At 37.4% G+C, this 17,948-nt stretch overlaps 2 protein-coding genes and 1 pseudogene across 2 annotated transcripts; 2 read left to right on the forward strand and 1 right to left on the reverse strand.

Moving 5' to 3' along the window:
- Positions 1-4,685, forward strand: part of LOC122088790 — an 8,870-nt pseudogene extending 4,185 nt beyond the window's left edge.
- Positions 4,686-12,079: 7,394 nt separating this feature from the next.
- Positions 12,080-14,374, forward strand: LOC122088782 (phospholipase A1-IIgamma-like). The gene is made up of 2 exons (XM_042658110.1): positions 12,080-12,741; positions 13,464-14,374. The coding sequence occupies exons 1-2, from the start codon at positions 12,142-12,144 to the stop codon at positions 14,076-14,078; spliced, it is 1,215 nt and encodes a 404-aa protein (XP_042514044.1). The 5' UTR covers positions 12,080-12,141; the 3' UTR covers positions 14,079-14,374.
- Positions 14,375-17,168: 2,794 nt separating this feature from the next.
- On the reverse strand, positions 17,169-17,807 carry LOC122063634. Its single transcript, XM_042627330.1, has one exon. It carries the CDS (start codon positions 17,805-17,807, stop codon positions 17,169-17,171), a length of 639 nt encoding a protein of 212 aa, XP_042483264.1.
- Between the last annotated feature and the right edge of the window lie 141 nt (positions 17,808-17,948).

Genomic DNA, 17,948 nt, shown 5'->3' on the forward strand with positions numbered 1-17,948 from the left:
GTGGTGGTGGTGTGGGGGGACTTCTCCAGCTTCTGCTTAAGGGATTCTCCAGAGTCCAGCCTCCAGCTTTTCCAACTTAGAATTATTTTGTTTGGAGTGTTCACTCACAATCTGGAGAATCTCCCGAAGTGTTGAGAAGAGGGGGGGGAGGGGCGGTGGGAAGGACTGTGTCAAAGCTTCTTCTCATTAATAGTCTGGATGTGAGAAGCTCTCTCAAATACGCCCTTATTGATTTTAGCCCCCCAGGTTCACAAGAAAAAATCAGTGACACAAGCATGGTATGCTTTTTTGGTGTTTGAGTAAGAAAATCACATGAGAAGAAAAAATTTGGCTGGTTTTTTCTATTAAGGGATAGCCTTAACCCTCTTATTTGAGTTTATTTTCCTTTATATAATATATGTTTGCTGTTATGATCATTAAACATCTTTAATAATATTTCTGTATTCAAATCTAACAAAAAATAGTGTTTTTTTTTCCCTTTTTTGATAATGGGAACTTTATGGAAAATAATTTATGGTACCAATTTGGTAAGGAACAGGCATGGCTGATTCTTTAAAATCCAAAACAAGAAAAGACAGTTACTGTGGGACAAAGAAAAAGCATTATAAAGCAACTTTAATGGATATGATTTCCAAAACAAAGAGTAGGTCTAAACACCCCTATTTGGCTGAGACTTCTATTGCCTCCTAGTTTGAATTTGAAGTTCAAATGAATCGCTGTTTTAAGATTGTAATGACTTGTGGCAGTATTGATTTTCTCTCTTCCAAACCCCATCCCCGCCCCAACCCCACCGCTTTTATTCTTATAGAGTTCTGTTAGTCTTTGTACTATTATTATATTAGAAAGTAAAATAAAGTAAGGGAGATGTTTAACTTCTTCTATTTTATCTAGTCTTTGCGCATAAAATAGTAGGCCCCATAGAAGGGAAATTTACGACCCCTACTTGTCTTTTTCTATTGTCGAAACAAAATCTAGTAAATATTGTAGGTTTTAATTTTTAAGTTCTGCCCTTTTTCTGTCAAAACAAATGAATCCTAAATTTAAATATGTTCTTAAATATTTGGGAATGTCTTAGTCAAACATTTTCATAAACATACTTTAAAAGTTATGTATATCATTTGTTTGAATCAGATCCCATCTTCAACTCTATATAAAATGTCACTCTTGACAGTTCATTCTAGATAAGCTTCCCTTGGTGTCTGATCATTAGATAGATAGGGCAACGTCTAGATTGGCTACATAATTTCAAAGCCAAATTTAATGTGTTCTCCCATGTATACTAAATTTGACATTGTCAGAAGGAGACCTTGGGGAGGTCTACCTTTCCATAAAATTCTCACCTGACATGTCATGTGGCAGACAAGCATGATGCAATCAGATAAGCTTCTCTTCGGGGGCTGACCAGGAAACATTCACCGATTCCTCGTTTTACTTCTATAACAGCATAGAATATCCACCCGGGGGGGGGGGGGGTTGGGATCTGGGTGGTTAACTAGAGGGCCACAAATGTTCACGTTTTGCTTGTCCCTCCCTCAACCCCTCCAAAAAATTGAGTCTATTCAGCACTAGATATTTAGCCTTTATGGAATAATCTACCATGTTGAAAAATGTTTGCAGCTCTTGATTTCTAGCCTGTTTGATGTTGTCTACTACTTTGTTGCATCATTTGTCATTGAGGAATCATCTCAAACAAGGATCACTTTTTTTTTTATTTGTTTCCTTAATTTGATAAGTGGATAGGTGTGCATGATGGATGCTAATACAGATCAGTTTTATGTAAATGTTCTATTTTCTGTAGCCCTGATGGATGGATCAAGGTTACATGTTTGGGGAATAACTAAGCTTAGTTCAGGATCCTTCCTATAATCAATTGCCAAACGGAACAGATAAAATTATTAAATAAATAATTACATGCTTGGGTACTCAGGTGTCTGGACAATTCCTCTCTTGTATTTCCCTTTCATCACTTCAAGTGGTGGCTTTATACAGTTGTTTTTCCACAATATCCTTTTTTTTCCCTTTAATATGAAATGCTAGCCTTCCATTTTTGTAGTGTAGTCAAGGTTTTAAGTATCTTTTCCTATCCACCAATACTAATCAATACGCATCATAGCTTTAAGGCACCGATACGGTACCTTAAATTTTTTATATTAGTACATGTAAGAAACCTTATCCTTCATATAGAGTCAAATAAATGCACTTCTCTCATTTTACTTTCTTCTCTTTTTTATACATGATATATTTTACATACTTATTTGTAGTGTTTTATGCTTCAAAATTGTATTTTGCATGTCCTAAGCATTTCCATATGTTTGACTATTTCTGTATGTATCTAGCATATCAGTTGTATCTTGTGTCTTTTTGATACGATACAATACGTCTCTTAAATTCACCCTTCCAATACGATACCTGATATCGATACTTTAGACCTTGATTGTTGTGTCTGATACACAGTGGAGTATATAGGGTTGACATTTTTTTTTATTGTTGAAAGTATATGAGATTGACATGGAATGGGAAATTGTGTGCGTTGCCTACCTGGAAATTCACTTGTTTGACTTATGAAATGGGTGGTCTGGATTGGCCTTACCTTCTCTCTCTCTGTCTCAAAAGAAAGAAAGGTGGAGCTTTTTCCACTTTCCAACAAAGCAGCCTTGGCCTACCAGTCCAGACAATATATTGCCAAGGATGGTGCCCCTTCGAATGACAGATTTTTTCTTAGATGGTTAAGCTCTTTTTTTTCGATGGATGGAAGTTCAGCTGTTCTATCAGTCGGTGATTTGTATTAAATCTCCTTGGGAGGCCCATTGTCTTCATATTGCAGGCATTTCTCTGTAGTTGATAAAATATTTCAGCCCTTTTGGCCTATCAGATGTCTGTTGAAAACCCCTATGGATTGTTATGCTTCTACAGTATCTGTTGTCCCTTTAGTTTCACTTAATAATGTCTGCTACCCTTCATTTTAAGAAATCAAATATCATAGCAGGTTAATGGGGATGGTGTAGTCTCCTTGAAGCATAGGCTAACTGGTCACAAGGAACCTGTGCACACTCTTTCTTGGAGCCCTGATGACCAGCAGCTCCTCACCTGTGGAGTGGAGGAAGTTATCAGACGTTGGGATGTGATTTCTGGTGAATGTCTCTATGTTTATGAAAAAGCTGGTGTTGGTTTGATCTCCTGTGGATGGCTTCCTGATGGGAAACGGTTGTTCTCTGGTATGACTGATGAGAGTATTTGTATGTGGGATTTGGATGGGGAAGAGCTGGAGTACTGGAAAGGGCAGCGAACACGGAAGATCTCAGATATGGCCATCACAAATGATGGGAAGAGGATTATAAGCATGTGTAGGGAAAATGCTATACTTCTGCTCGACAGGGAAGGAGAAATGGATAGACTGATTGAAGAGAGTCGAGCAATTACTTCATTCTCATTATCAAGGGACAATAAGTTCTTGCTGATTAATCTTTTTAACCAAGAAATCCATCTGTGGAGTATCAATGGTGATCTTAAGCTTGTCTCTAAGTACGATGGCCACACGCGCAATCGATTTGTCATTAGGTCTTGCTTTGGTGGCTTTGACGAAGCCTTCATTGCCAGTGGAAGTGAAGATTCACAGGTATGAATATTTCTCTGCTCATATTTTTGTGTATATTGCTGAGAATTTTAATTGAAATTACCCATTGATGTTCTATTCAGTTAATTTATCATCATGAGCATACCCCCCCGATGATGCCCCTGTGTGCACCCTCATTGGCCATGCGACAGGGTAGCATTCTTCCCATTTATGTGCCTTTTAGCTACGGGCATTTTTAACCACAAAAAATGGTTGGGTCCTGCAGTTTTACTCTAACATTTGTTGTTAAACCCGACTGTAGCTTGATATAACTGTATTACTAGCATTTGATTCATAATAAACTAAGACTTGCGTGGGTGATGTTGGGAATGTCCCACCTATTGGACTGTGTTTTGTGGAGAAGGAAAGCTTGAGTACCAGCCATACCCTCTTTTCTTTTCTTCCCAGCTATTTTTCCATTCCCAAAGTGGACCCTCACTTCTATAGTTCTTCAAGGCCCACCTTATGTACCAAGAAAGAAAGAAGAGGGGGAAAATGCATCTTATTTGCTATTAATGCATTTTTATGAACCAACCATATTTTCTCTGTGCTTTCCAGCTTTTCTTTTACCTCCTAGGTGGACTCAGTTCTGCAATGCTTAAATGTGCACCTCTCATTAGCAATTAATGCAGTTTTAAACCTTGGTAATGGGTACTCTGCTACTATTAACAGGTATATATATGGCATAGAGGAACGGAGGAACTGCTGGAGGCATTACCTGGACACATGGGAGCTGTTAACTGTGTTAGTTGGAATCCTGCAGACCCCCATAAGTTGGCATCTGCAAGTGATGACCATACAATTCGTGTATGGAGTTTAAATCTGGTTAACCATGAGCGCAAGGACACTGAAAAGTAATTGCATCATCCACCGCAATGGAGGAACATAAGAGCAAATGGAGAGGAAAAGAAACAAAAAATATTACTTGAATTGATCAGGTATTAGTGTTAATTTCAAGCCCATTGTCTTGGCATTCATAGCAAAAACAAAGTAAATTTTGCTACTGCTATCTGCTATTAAACCATCTACTGATGAACGTTTTTTCTTAATTTCTCCCAATTTGTTTTGCTAATTGAAAATTGTTCAATGCATGGGTTTCTTTTATTAGAGGCATGTACAGAAACGCCAAAAAAATTAATCTGTAGGGAACTTCAGAGAACTTGTTTTGATAGAACAAAGGTCACTTGGATGGTTTAATTTCTTTGCCTGGCATTACCCCCTCCCCCTTTTTTAACCAGGGACCTTGGCCGGCCCCAGAGGGTGGGGCAGGGGATGTAGCCTGCCGTGCCCCTAGCCCCTACCAAAATGAGGTGAACAACACACCTGAAAAGAAACCAAATGCCCTCCCGATAAAAAGGGTAAAGAAAAAATGAGGAATGCTTATTATTTAGTCATCCAGGATAGGGAAGAAAATTGAGAAGTTTAGAAAATTTTATTTAGTCACCAACCAAGCACATCTATTGTGCTGAAGATAGGGAAGAAGCTGAAGACAAGCTCACTAAGTCCACTAAGGGGAAATTTATCTGCTTCTGAGGATCTTCCAGATCTTATTAAAAGGAGAACTGCTTCCTACAGAGAACTGGAGGGAAGGAAAAAGAGACTTAATGACCTAGAGAAACTATATATGGACATGGAATTGCAACAGGAACTACGGAAAAGGGCGTAAACCCAAACTTTGTGAAGATGAGATTGTTTGTCCAACCTCCAGACATGTATATAAATGGAGTATGGAACGAAAGTGATAATGAAGTTAGTCTTTTTTTATTTCCTACAACTCTCTGGGCAATATATTCAGCTCGAAACAAGTAGTTGAACTCAGAGAACATTGGAGTTGTATAGAAATGACTGTTCAGCACAATGCAGATGTCCAGGGATAAGGTCCAAACCAGTATTCTGAAAGATCAAATTTACCAGGGATAGAGTTGTATAGAGATGACTGTTCTCTTGAAGAAGATAATTGAGAAATTATGATGCAGATGAAAATATAGTTTCTCAAATTCAAAATCGAAGGTCAAGACAAACTTGTCTTTCTCCTGGAAAAATTACAGATGGTAGACATTAGAAATTGGCCATAGGTGATCACTCTTCTACATGATTGTTATGGGTGAAAGAACTCTGTTTTTTAATAACTTGAATGCAGAATCACTTCTCTCTTTTAGTATTTATCTGGGGTGTGATTGGGGGAGGGGTGAGTTGGTTATTGATTATTTGAAGTGCAAAGGGGAAAGAAGGAAAAAAAAGAAGGAAACGATAGGGTTGTCATGTGAGGCCTTGAATTGATCGGAGGTTAGATACGAGATGTAAGGGAGTGCTTGAATGACATCTCTATAGGTGTATTTAGAACTTGACACCTTTCTTAATTGCCTCTTATTTTATTCCCATAATATTATAAGATAATGGGAGGGGAGTATGATGTTTTAAAAAATAAGTTGAAAATGACATATAAATAGTTTGGCCGGACCTGGTGCCACTCCTATCTATGTGCTTTGAGTTTTGGCTTTTCATAGGATTTGTTGTCCATGTTGGGTCATTGGATCATCTGGTTGCAAGTAAAGGGCCAGGGAAGTGAAGGAAAGGAAGTGAAATTAGTCTAAAAAGGAAATTGGAAGACACATGTATCAATGGTGGGCACGGGATGACAGAGGCTGGGGTCTTTTCCAGTGGGTGGGGACAGAGAGAGACACATGGCTAGGCACAACACTGGCCTTCCCAGCTTTTTCCCACATGTAATCTTCATTTTTCTTCTTAAATTCAATTTAATGTAAAACGTTGTAAAATGTTTAATAAAGAATGCTATCTACTAGTGTGTGTCCATGCTTAAACATAGCGGGTGCGAAAAAACCATGTTACCCACGCTGAAGATGCATGCTTGCACCGTCTATTGCCGATGCCTAGTAACGTGCACTAGCACATGCTGGTAGGATTCTCTTGCCCAAGATTTAATGATCATATTTAAATATTTTAAAATTAGTTCCACAATCATGTTAGGTAATGATTACAAATATTATCCTTTTTAGGTTCGATTTAATTTCATCACTTCTTTGATTTCCCCTGCAACCGGATGGAGCCTAACAATTCAAGTGTTACAATATTTCATCATTTTCTATCCCTCACTTATTTGTTTATGACTTCCTTGCACGCCTTGTTCAGTAATTTGAACAAAAGCGGATCATACATAAATTATTATTTTTATTTATGTGCACTTTCGATGCTTTACAAACTTAGAAACTTTCTAGACCAAACTTAAGTAATGTAAGGCATTGAATCTTCATCGTTATAAATTTACAAATAACCCATTCATAGTGAAAGGGCGAATGATTGCTGTCAGGCTGTGTACAATCTGCACGCTTTCATAAAGATGGTTAAATGATCGCTCCGCCCCGATCGATACTCTGACCCCTTCTCTCATTGGTTCCCATGCTTGTGCAAGGTACACATAGTCGGGCAATAATGTATCTCATATATTGAAATGAGTAAATTATTGACTTGTAATTTATGAAAGGCTGGTTGGTACTTGAAGACATGCTAGATTGGGTGGTTTTAATAATTGTCATATGGAGGGCTGGTCTGGCATTCCAGGAGTTGAATAGATAAGTGGTCTTCTAGGATACCCATATTAAATTTACTACTATAATTCATTCAATATTATATCCATCATTGACTAAGTCTGTGTTTGGCGTTCTAAATCAATAATGCATTCCATGAAATCATATGAAATTATTTATAAAATAATAATAGTAATAATAATAATAAATTGTTGGATTTTCACCCACGATATTAAACATATGGGTCCAATATTTATTTAATGTATATTTTTCATCTCATCTTCTCAATCTAAACATTTTTTTAGTCCTAGGCATAGTTAGCAAATTTGGATTCGGGAATTATTCGGGGGGAGAATTATTCGGAATAATTTGATTGATTAATTTAAGGATTCGGTCAAAAAAGCTTATTGGGTTTTGTTTTTTTTTTTTGTTTTTTGTTTTTATTTTTTTATTTTTGTTTTGTTTTAAATACTGTTTAAGTGGACCGAATAATTCGGTTTAATTCGGTTTGGTCCGAATTATTCTCGTTTGAAATTCAAATTAGTAAAAAGCGCGTTTTTTACCGAATTTTATTTTTAATTCGGATTCGGTCAGAATTTTTTATTTAATTTGGAAAAATTAGGTTTGGCCAAATAATTCACAAATTATTCGGCCGAATTGCTAACTAGGGTCCTAGGTACTCCACCCTCTAACGATTTCAACTCTAATTAACCATGCTTAAAGAGAATGAATTATATAGTAGACAAAGTTAAGATTTTTTTTTTTTTTTTTTAGAAAGATAATTTTATTAAGAAATAAAGAAAATACATCAAAGCAAACAAAGGACACAGCGGAAACCGCTAGGGCAACTTGCAAACTCCACCTTTGACATGGCCATCAACAGACAAAGTTAAGAATGTGATATTAATATTGTGTTTTGTATGATTTTTTCGAAATGCATAGCAAATACAACCCAAGACTTCTACCTTATTTTTCCTCTATATGTGATGAATGTTGACTGTTGACCTTTCAATAATATTAATTATTTTTTTTTACAAAAATAATACTAAATTAAAACTACAATTTTACCACGTGTGAGATCTGTTTGAGCTGGAACTCAACAAATAAATAAAGTTTCTCTCCACCTACCCACTCAAGATCAACATTTCTACTTAAAATCCATTAATATGACTACATTTGTGTTTTAATCTAAAACCATCTTGATCAAGTCACGACAGAAATGTCTTTATGGTGCAACATGCAAGTTGTTGATTCAAGTCTTTGAAGATAACGTTTGGTCTTGCCAACCAGCCAGTGTAGAATCTTTTATTATTGATCAATTAAGTGAAGCTCATGTCCCAAACTCCAACGATGGAAGACAGAAGAATATAATTTAAATCAGATGAACGATTAGATTAACACCACTTGATCCTTACCAACAAAAAAAAAAAAAGATTAACACTACTTGACAACTCTTGACTTTATAAATGTGCATTAAGGGACAAAACAGCCATGAGCAAGAACTTCCAAGTAATTACAGCTTTTGTGTCTATAGTCTATACATTACATATTTTATTAGGGTTTTTAAATAGAAGAAGAAAAGACTCCATTAAGGTGGCTGGTTGATGGAAGAAGAAAAGAAACCCTTTAACCAATTCAAGAATGAGAATTACATTTTTGCTTAAACATTGGAACTTTGAAGGAAATAATCCAATGAAGGTGATCCAATATGCCTTAGTGGGTTTGAACCTCTTGCATTTGGGGTAGGGGTAGGAATTTGAAGGACACGACCACTTTTTTTTGTGCAAATGCCAAACTATTAGAATAAACATCTAGAAACAGGAATAAGACAAACAGATTAAAGCAAAGGTGATAGAGATTAAACATGGTTCATACATCAATATGATGTGTCATATCCATGGTGAAGCTGAAGATGATTCACTATGTTGGAAGAAAATATTATAAGGGACTGAGATCTCTCAAGAACACTCAAAAGTTTCAGCATGTTCTCACCTAACAACCGTAATTTGAAAATCCACTTTCTTACTTACACAACAAGACAATAAAACATATTAGCACTCCTCCAAATTAGCTTGATCTATCGAGTCGAACTATACTGCAGGGGCTTCGCCCTTGTACCCTCAAATGAGATAAGTGATAGATTCCCGGCTTGAGCCTATTGGTCCAAGCCCTCCACCACCATCATAGACCACAGAAAATTCTCATTCAAGTCACCACACAAAATGTTGGACCGAGACAATCTTCAAAATGGGTACAAATATTTGAGACACACATAACACAAAACCCTGTGGCATAAATAGATTTGGAGGAACTGTTTAAGAAAATTGAAGCTACCCACATGGATTTAGCTTCAAGTCATCTTTTGAAAGGAACTTCAGAATCTTTTGAAACAGCTCCCGAATGAAGGCAAAGAGACTCCAATCTCAATAGATTTCTAGCTAATAAGTGGAAGCTGCAGATTAAGAGTGTTAATCAGTTTGGTGTAAATGGTTTGATTTGATTTAGTGTAAAATTTTTGAGATAAACTCAAAATCGAACCATTTAATCAACGATTTCATATCTATGAAACCGAAATCATTTATAATCGGTTTCGATTTAAAAGGTTTTAAAAGGTTTTCTTATGTTTCTAATTTTTTTTATCCAAACAACTTCTTTACCTTCAAAAATTTTAGTGAAAGGAAGTAAATTTTTGAGCATTGAATTGAATTATTTATTTTTATATGCTTTTTTTTTAATAGTTGTTTGATGTAAACTTAGTTCTTTTTTTTTTTATTATTATTGAAATGTATGTAAACTTAACAATGGATGACTTAAATTTACTACGTATATGTTAATCGGTTTAATGGTTTATTTAAGCGGTTTACTAACGGTTTAAATTTTAAAACCAAAATCAAACCATTTATTAAATGGTTTCAATATTAAAACCAAAACGTATGGCTTTAGTGTAAAGGCTTGGTTCAGCTTCAATAAACGGTTTCGGTTACAAATTCACATCCTTATTGCAGATGTTATGTACTTGATATTTCATTGTTGTTTGCTATAGCTCTTGGTTTGGTGATTGCTTTCTTCTTCTACTTGTGGGGATTACGACATTCTCCTTGGATTCTCTCATTATTAAACTTCTCTGAGCTAATGAGAATTCTGGTTACATCAATGGCGGATGTCGTCCTAGCAAAGAAGTTAATGGTGAAGACAGTGGTCCCCCCCCACCCTCCAAAAAAAAAAAAAAAAGACGAGTCTTAATTGGAGTTATTTTGGAGTTTCCCACCCTCAAACTATTCCAAAATGAATATTGATGGATGCTCTCTAAACAATATTGGCTGCTCTGGTGCAGGAGGTCTTGTTAAAGCGATGCAATGTGTCTTGTATGGTGCTTTGATCATTATGAAGGTGTGAGTTCTAACTTCATGGTGGAATTTGCAGCTTTCTTTAAAGGCTTGCAGGTTGTGAGTGAATTGCATATTAACCGTCTATGGATAGAATATGATTCACAAACCAGTAGAGACATGCATTCGAAACCATAAGATCCCATGGTGCTTCAAGCAGAAGTGGAGGTCAATGTTGTGACTGATAAATTAGGAAAACATGGGGCTGCTTCGATTTGGGATAGTGCTACTACTTTTGTTCTTCAAGATGCAAGCTGGGACTTCCAAAAGAGGGCCCAGAGATCGATTCATGTAATTTTCTGATAGCTTGGGTAGTGATTCTACTGATGGCAATGTCAAAGGTGGAATTCCTACCCAAGGGCCTAATCTCTTTTTAATTCCTCATTATTTTTATTTAACGAAATTCATTTAACATTTTAACAACTCTATTTTTTTTTTCCTAAAGAAATTAATATTATCTATAAAAATTAAAAGGAAAAAGAAAAAGCTACCCACATGGCCCGCATGGTGGTAATAGTTGTTGTTTGAAAGAAAATTTTATTAACACTCTATCCATTAATTTGCGAAGTGTAATTAAGAATATTAATAGTCAGAATTGAACCACATCACCTTGATGATTTGGACAAACTATCCACGCGGCATACATGGTGGAACTAGTTTTTCTTGTGTCTTGTTGGCAGTAGGCATTGAGTTGATCAAATGAAATTTTAATATATGGGAATGGTGAGCAATCCAAGCTCAGTTATGCCAATGCTCAAATGCAATGTTGTTGACGGAGTTCTACTCAACCCTTCTTCTTATCTACATTGACTTTCTCTATTTACTCTAACAAAAAAAATATATATATTTATCAAAATAAAAAATAAAAAAAAATGAAAAATGACTGTCTCCACTCTCCATTGGTGCATGAGGCCTATATACATATACATGGAACAGTTATAAACAATACAGGGCGTAGGTTCCAAAGTACATTTGTCCAATAAATTCTTTTATTTATTTGTTATTATTATTATTATTATTATTTTATGTTTTTTACATAAAAAATTAAAAAAATAAAAAATAAATAAATTTGTCCTTTTTTAAAACCTGATGATTTGGATAATATAATAATAATTTCCAGATTGCAGGAACTTTCCTGTTGCCAAAGAAATGAAACTTCAATCTAGAAGGTATTGACTATTTGTATGAAGGAGAAATGAATTATTCCATCTCTTTGATTGTTAGACTCAATAATAGCAAGAGTTTTTCCGCCAAGGAAGATCATGTACTTTCAAATCATTGAACATCAAAAAACAAACATACTGAAAAATAAAATTATAGATGAGCACAAGTAGTGCAACTTGGTTATTAAAGAAAAAAAAATTAGTGCAACTTGGTTAGGAATCCACATGGAACATGTAATGCCATTCACACGTTGCCAATTAGGCTTATCTAAATCCATTAATTTTAATTTCTTCATGAAAACCATAAGACCTGGTCTTAGACTCCAACTATATATATTGGTTATATGTGAGATAGGATAACCCATGAAACCCCAAGGGAAGCTAAAAATTAAGGGAACTTCTTTCCAATTCTCCTTCCAATTACTGTAATAAGAATGGGTAGCCGTAGTATGTCTAATGCTTCAAAAATATGGAAGCAGTTGAGCGGGCAGGATAAGTGGAAGAACATGCTGGAACCTCTCAACATTGACCTCCGGCGATACATTATCCACTACGGCCAAATGGCTCAGGCGACATACGATGCCTTCAACTCGAACAAGGCGTCGAAGTATGCTGGAAGCTGCCGGTATGGGAGGTCGGATTTCTTCTCTAAGGTGGGTATGGAGATATCTAATCCATACAAGTATGAGGTGACCAAGTTCCTCTATGCCACTGCCTCAGTAGATGTGCCAGATGGTTTCTTATTGAAGTCTTTGTCAAGGGAGGCATGGAGCAAGGAATCAAATTGGATAGGTTATGTTGCTGTGGCTACTGATGAAGGGAAGGAAGTTTTGGGAAGGAGGGATATAGTGGTTGCATGGAGGGGAACACAGCAGCGTATGGAATGGGCCAATGATTTAAACTTCATCTCGGTCTCTGCTAGACCCATTTTTGGGCTGGGTTGCGGCGATGCTGAGGTGCATCAGGGCTGGTACTCTATGTATACTTCAGCTGATCCACACTCTCCTTACAATAAGTCCAGTGCAAGAACTCAGGTACTTATTTTTGCCTCTATTTATTTTGTGTGTGTGTTCCTCGAAGAAAAAGTTAGCATAGTACTAAAGCTGTGTTTTTTAGGTATTCTTGAAATAGATTGTATATCTAAAATGTAGAGTCCGGATCAGATTCTCGTGTGAGAATTATTTTTGTTCGGTGCTTAATTTACACATGGATTCCATTTGTTCTTTTTCTCTCTCTTCTTACAATAGGCTTTTACATTGAATGGATTCCATGTGTGGATCAGACACCATACTTGACTTAGGAACTGATCCAAGCTCTAAAATGTGTTGTGCAACTTTGTCCTTCTCAATTATCTTGCTTCCAAAATCTGTTTTAAACCTAAATCTATAAGGGCAGGATTTTTGTCTTTCATGAGAGGCCATTGGTCGTTTCTCCCTTTTCTATGTCTGTGCACAGAGGCCACACTATCTGCCCATGCCCTCTACACCCAAACACAGCTGGGCTTAAACGCACAGGAGCAGTTGGTCTTTTCACACCAACTCTGTCTAGGTTTGGGAAATGGTAGACATACAACATTGTCTCTCCCTTTAATATATAACCTTTTTCCTACTTCAATCTACTATACCCATTACCAAACGGTAGCCTACAATACCCTTGTATGAGCAACACCATTGTGCTTCATTACAGAGCCAAGGTCCATGCTTTTCAATGAAGTAGCACTACGGTGGATTAAATCATTTGTTGGTTGGCATCTCAGGTATTGGCTGAGGTGAGAAGACTAGTAGAAAAATTCAAGGATGAAGAGATCAGCATAACTATAACAGGTCACAGCTTGGGAGCAGCGCTTGCAACACTAAATGGAGTAGACATAGTTTCAAATGGAGTGAACAAGCCAAAGGACCAACCCAACAACGCCTGCCTAGTAACATCCTTCGTCTTCGCCAGCCCCCGCGTTGGGGATGCTAACTTCCGGAAGTTCTGCTATGGATTAGATGACCTCCGACAGTTGCGCATCCGCAACGTCCCTGACGTTGTCCCCACCTACCCGCTCTTGGGCTATTGCGGTGTTGGACAGGAACTAGTGATCGACACTCGGGAGTCTAATTACTTGAAGAGTCCCGGCAATGTTTTAAGTTGGCATAGCTTGCAGGCGTACAACCATGGTGTTGCTGGCACACAAGGGGCCAAAGGAGGTTTCAAGCTAGAAATTGATCATGATATTGCACTCTTGAACAAGTCTATGGATGCGTTGAAGGATGAATATCTTGTACCTGTTTCATGGTGGGTTGAGAAGAATAAGGGGATGGTTCAAGATACTAATGGTTCTTGGAAATTAATAGACCATCAAGGAGAGATTGATGTTGGGCTTTGACCGTTCATCTGACATATTCAGTGTGGGTTGCAGCTGCAACAACTACTTCTTCTAATTGGGATGCTGCTCTACTATTCATTCTTCATGATGTTAAATGGGATTCTCAATTGAGACCTAGATATAGATTTTGTTAAGAAAAATGCCTTTTTTCCATTCAATTGGGTTACTTCTCTGTTAATGGCCATACCGAATATGGAGATGTAATTCAATGATAATGTTCTCCCTCTATTCTTTTTTTTTTCTTAATAAATTTTTATTGTTGATTCTTGACAAATAAAGAAGATATATTTTCAGTATGATTTTTCTGTATTTTAACAAACTTTTTAAAATAATGAAGATAAAAATGATTTGTTAATTTTTTTCTTTGAGATCAGAGATATGTTCGATCCCAAGATTTAGTATCTCTTGGGATTGGTTTTTTGTTAGACAATTTCCCCCTGTTACTAGCCTTGCCAAAGGGGTGGGTTTTGTATTCTGTGTTGGTGTATCTGACTTGATTAGCTAGTTTTCTTGTTTATTTCTTTACCACAAATGATCTTCTAGCAAAAATATAAAATAATGAAGTACCATTTATTTATTTTTTAACCAATGTCGGATATTGATTGACCGATATTTGAACGATGTCGGCAATCTTTCTTTTGGTGTCGGATAGAATGTTTTAAGTCGAGGTCTATCAAGTTCTTATTGACATGTTTCATCTTCTGTGTAATAGAAAGTCACACTTGTTGAACCTACTTTAAATGGGTCTTTCCAAGTGATGCCTTCCCTCTATATATAGATAACGTTTTTGGCTATTGCAGACAAGTTGAAGAAGGTGAACCTGCTTCGTAATCTCTCTTCCCTTTTTGTGCTTTCATTACTTTTGAGTTTTGAAGTCCAGGAGAGTCTTCTTAAAGTCCCAACTTGGCCCATCAGTTGAGTGCATAAATTGCTAGTAGGGCTTACTTGGGCTGTTATATCTGTAGGATCGAGGCAACCTAAGAGGGGGGTGAATTGAATAAATTAAATTTAGAAAAGCCTTCTGTGTGATCCTTTGTCCACTTGTCCATTTCCTTAAGGCAGCACCTTTACTTGAGAGGGGAAAAGTTGATCTCAACTCTTTGGGGCTGCTTAGAGATGAGGATTCACCAATTTAATTATTGCGACTAGGCCTTCCCCATTCGGGGCTACAAGATGAAAATGCTTGTAAGGCAACTTCTTCTTGTCTACCCCGGGAGGCCTAAATGAATTAGAATTATTGGTTTCCTAGAGCATAACACCAACATCTTGAAGTTCACAAGTTTGCCTTGGTGTAAAGAAGCAAGGCGGCAAGAGGCCCTTTCACCCCGGAGATCGAGGGGTTCAAGTTAAAAGCATATTACGCTCTGTATCCTCTTGGCATTTGAATGAGACTCTTGGACAGTAAGAAGAGATTTTGGACATTCATATGTAAAGGGAGGGGGAGTGATTATGATGATTACAATGATTGGGTTAAGAGGTTCTTCGTTCATTGGTAGCAGTCCATATAGAAAACTGTGTTGGAGATTGGCTTACTTATTCCCATGCCTCATTTTCTAGCTAAACTGTTTTTGAGTTTGACACACCCCCACCCCCACCCCCACCCCCGGGGTTTCACTGTCTTTTTGCAAAACTGTTGTTTCAGAGCTCCCTAGAATCCAACTTTTATCACCGACTTAAATAAAGCTAGCTTTTCTTCTTCTTCTTCTTCTTTTTTTTATTTTTTTCTTATTTTTTTTTTTTTAATTAAGGATAAAAAGAGATTAAATTTACTCTACAAACTGCTTGTCAATGGTGGCCGGTGGAGTTCATTTCATGATCTTGGTTTATATAGTTAAGGGAAAAGAACACTACATAATGTTGTTCCCTACGCCCTCTCACAGGGTCCTATGAAATAATAACCCTCTTGGCCTTGTGTGCTCTCTATTGGATACCAATGTGCGTTCCTCCCATTGATGGGCCTAGGGAACACAACCAATTAGTGTTCTCTCACCCTTAGTTTGGAATTTCAATAAGGAATAGAAATGGAATATTTTTGTGACCTTGTGTGTTTAGGTTTAAGGTGTTGTTTATGTCTAGACAAAGGCATCCATCTGTGGGTTGTCCAGATGGTTAAGGTGAACTGGGGATTATGTGGATAAACGCACGGTCTCAGGTTCGATTCCCCATCTATGCATCTGCTATTTAAGTGAAGATTGTGGCGGTGGGTTACTGTGCTAGTCTCCCCGATGATTAGTCAAGGTACGCGTAAGCTGACCCGGACACCTTGGTTAACAAAAAAAAAAATGCCTAGACAAAGGTGGGTGCAAAAAAACCATGCTACCCCTTGCCCTATGTGCTGAAGATGCTCCAACACATTCTCCCATTAATCTAGCATGCTGGCATATACTATCAACACCAGATCGATAGAATTCTTTCTCCTTTGGGTTTTATTCAATGATGGCATCAATATCCATGTAAATAAGGATTTATATTTATGGTTCCATCGCTACATCCTTACAATGTATTTATTAAACCTGAAAAACCCAAACGAGGCTGGCAAAGAGGTTAAGTAGTTTGGGCTAGGACTTCCCTTCATAAACCTCAGCTTAATTAGTCAGTCTATGGGTTGGGCTCGCACTTTTTTTTTTTTTTTTTTTGGGTAAAGATTCAGAATTTCATTAAGAAAGAATAGAAAAAAGAGATATAATAAGTAGGGTCCGAATTTTCCCCCACCTTCGGCATTGCCATCAGCAGGGAGAAAACACAGAATAAAAATTTTAAACCAAAATCTAGTCATAGACTCGGCATCATGAGCTATCTCATTCCAAATGTGCTTCGAAAGCTGAACATTTTTCTCTGATGATCCTAATTTTGCCACATCCTGAGCAAAAAAGTCAGCTATATTGTTTTCCTCCCTAAAATAGTGAGATATCTTCCAGGCAATGGAGAGCAAGTAAGGCTTCAGGGAGATCCATTCTTGGGCGACAAACCAAAGAACGGACTTGGTGTGGACTACCACCACCACCGCCGCAGAGTCTGACTCAATCCAAAGAGATGACACTCTCAGATCTTTGGCCATAAGAATGCCTGCCAACAAAGCTTGAAATTTTGCTACATAATTTGATTGAATCCCAAGAAAACTCTTAAAAAAGATCCAATCACAACTCCAAGATCATTACGAATAACTCCACCTGCGCCAGCCCTACCCGGGTTGCCCATGGAGCTACCATTCACATTTAATTTAGCCCAACCAGAAGGGGGCTTACACCAGAAGATTTCCAAAGTCTCTGAAGGACGTTTAGGATTAATAATCAAACCCAGACGCTGGCAGCACATGAGATCAGAAATATGAGGCAATTTGTTAGAGATTGTGATTTTTGAGTCTTGGAAATCTCTTTTTATCTTTTCAAAGACAGATACGTGAGAAAGCGATCTACCCTCATACCTCCTAGAATTCTTTTCCTTCCATATGTTTTCAGCCACAATGACTAACCCCATGGACCAAGGCTTCTTAAGCACCAGCACCCTGCACTTTTTGATCCACCACTGAGCTAGATGAGGTAAGTCTTCAATGTCAGGCCAAGACACTTCAAAACAGTCAAGGAACATTTTCCATACCATCATGGCAAATGTACAACCCATGAACAGATGATTAACGGACTCAGCTTGCTCTTCACATAAGCTACATTTGGATGCCAAAGAAATTCCTTTCGTTGAAACCATATCATCTGTAGGGAGCTTTTTATGCATTAATCGCCATCCGAAAGTGGATAGTCTTGGTTGCATGAGCTTCCCCCAAACCAAGGAGCTCCATGGAACCTTAGGGTTACGTTTCCTTATCTCCTCCCAGGCTGAGAAAGAGGAAAAACTGCCTGAGGAAGTACAGCTCCA

Source organism: Macadamia integrifolia, chromosome 2 (assembly GCF_013358625.1).
Source record: "Macadamia integrifolia cultivar HAES 741 chromosome 2, SCU_Mint_v3, whole genome shotgun sequence".
In the NCBI taxonomy this organism is placed as follows: Eukaryota; Viridiplantae; Streptophyta; class Magnoliopsida; order Proteales; family Proteaceae; genus Macadamia; species Macadamia integrifolia.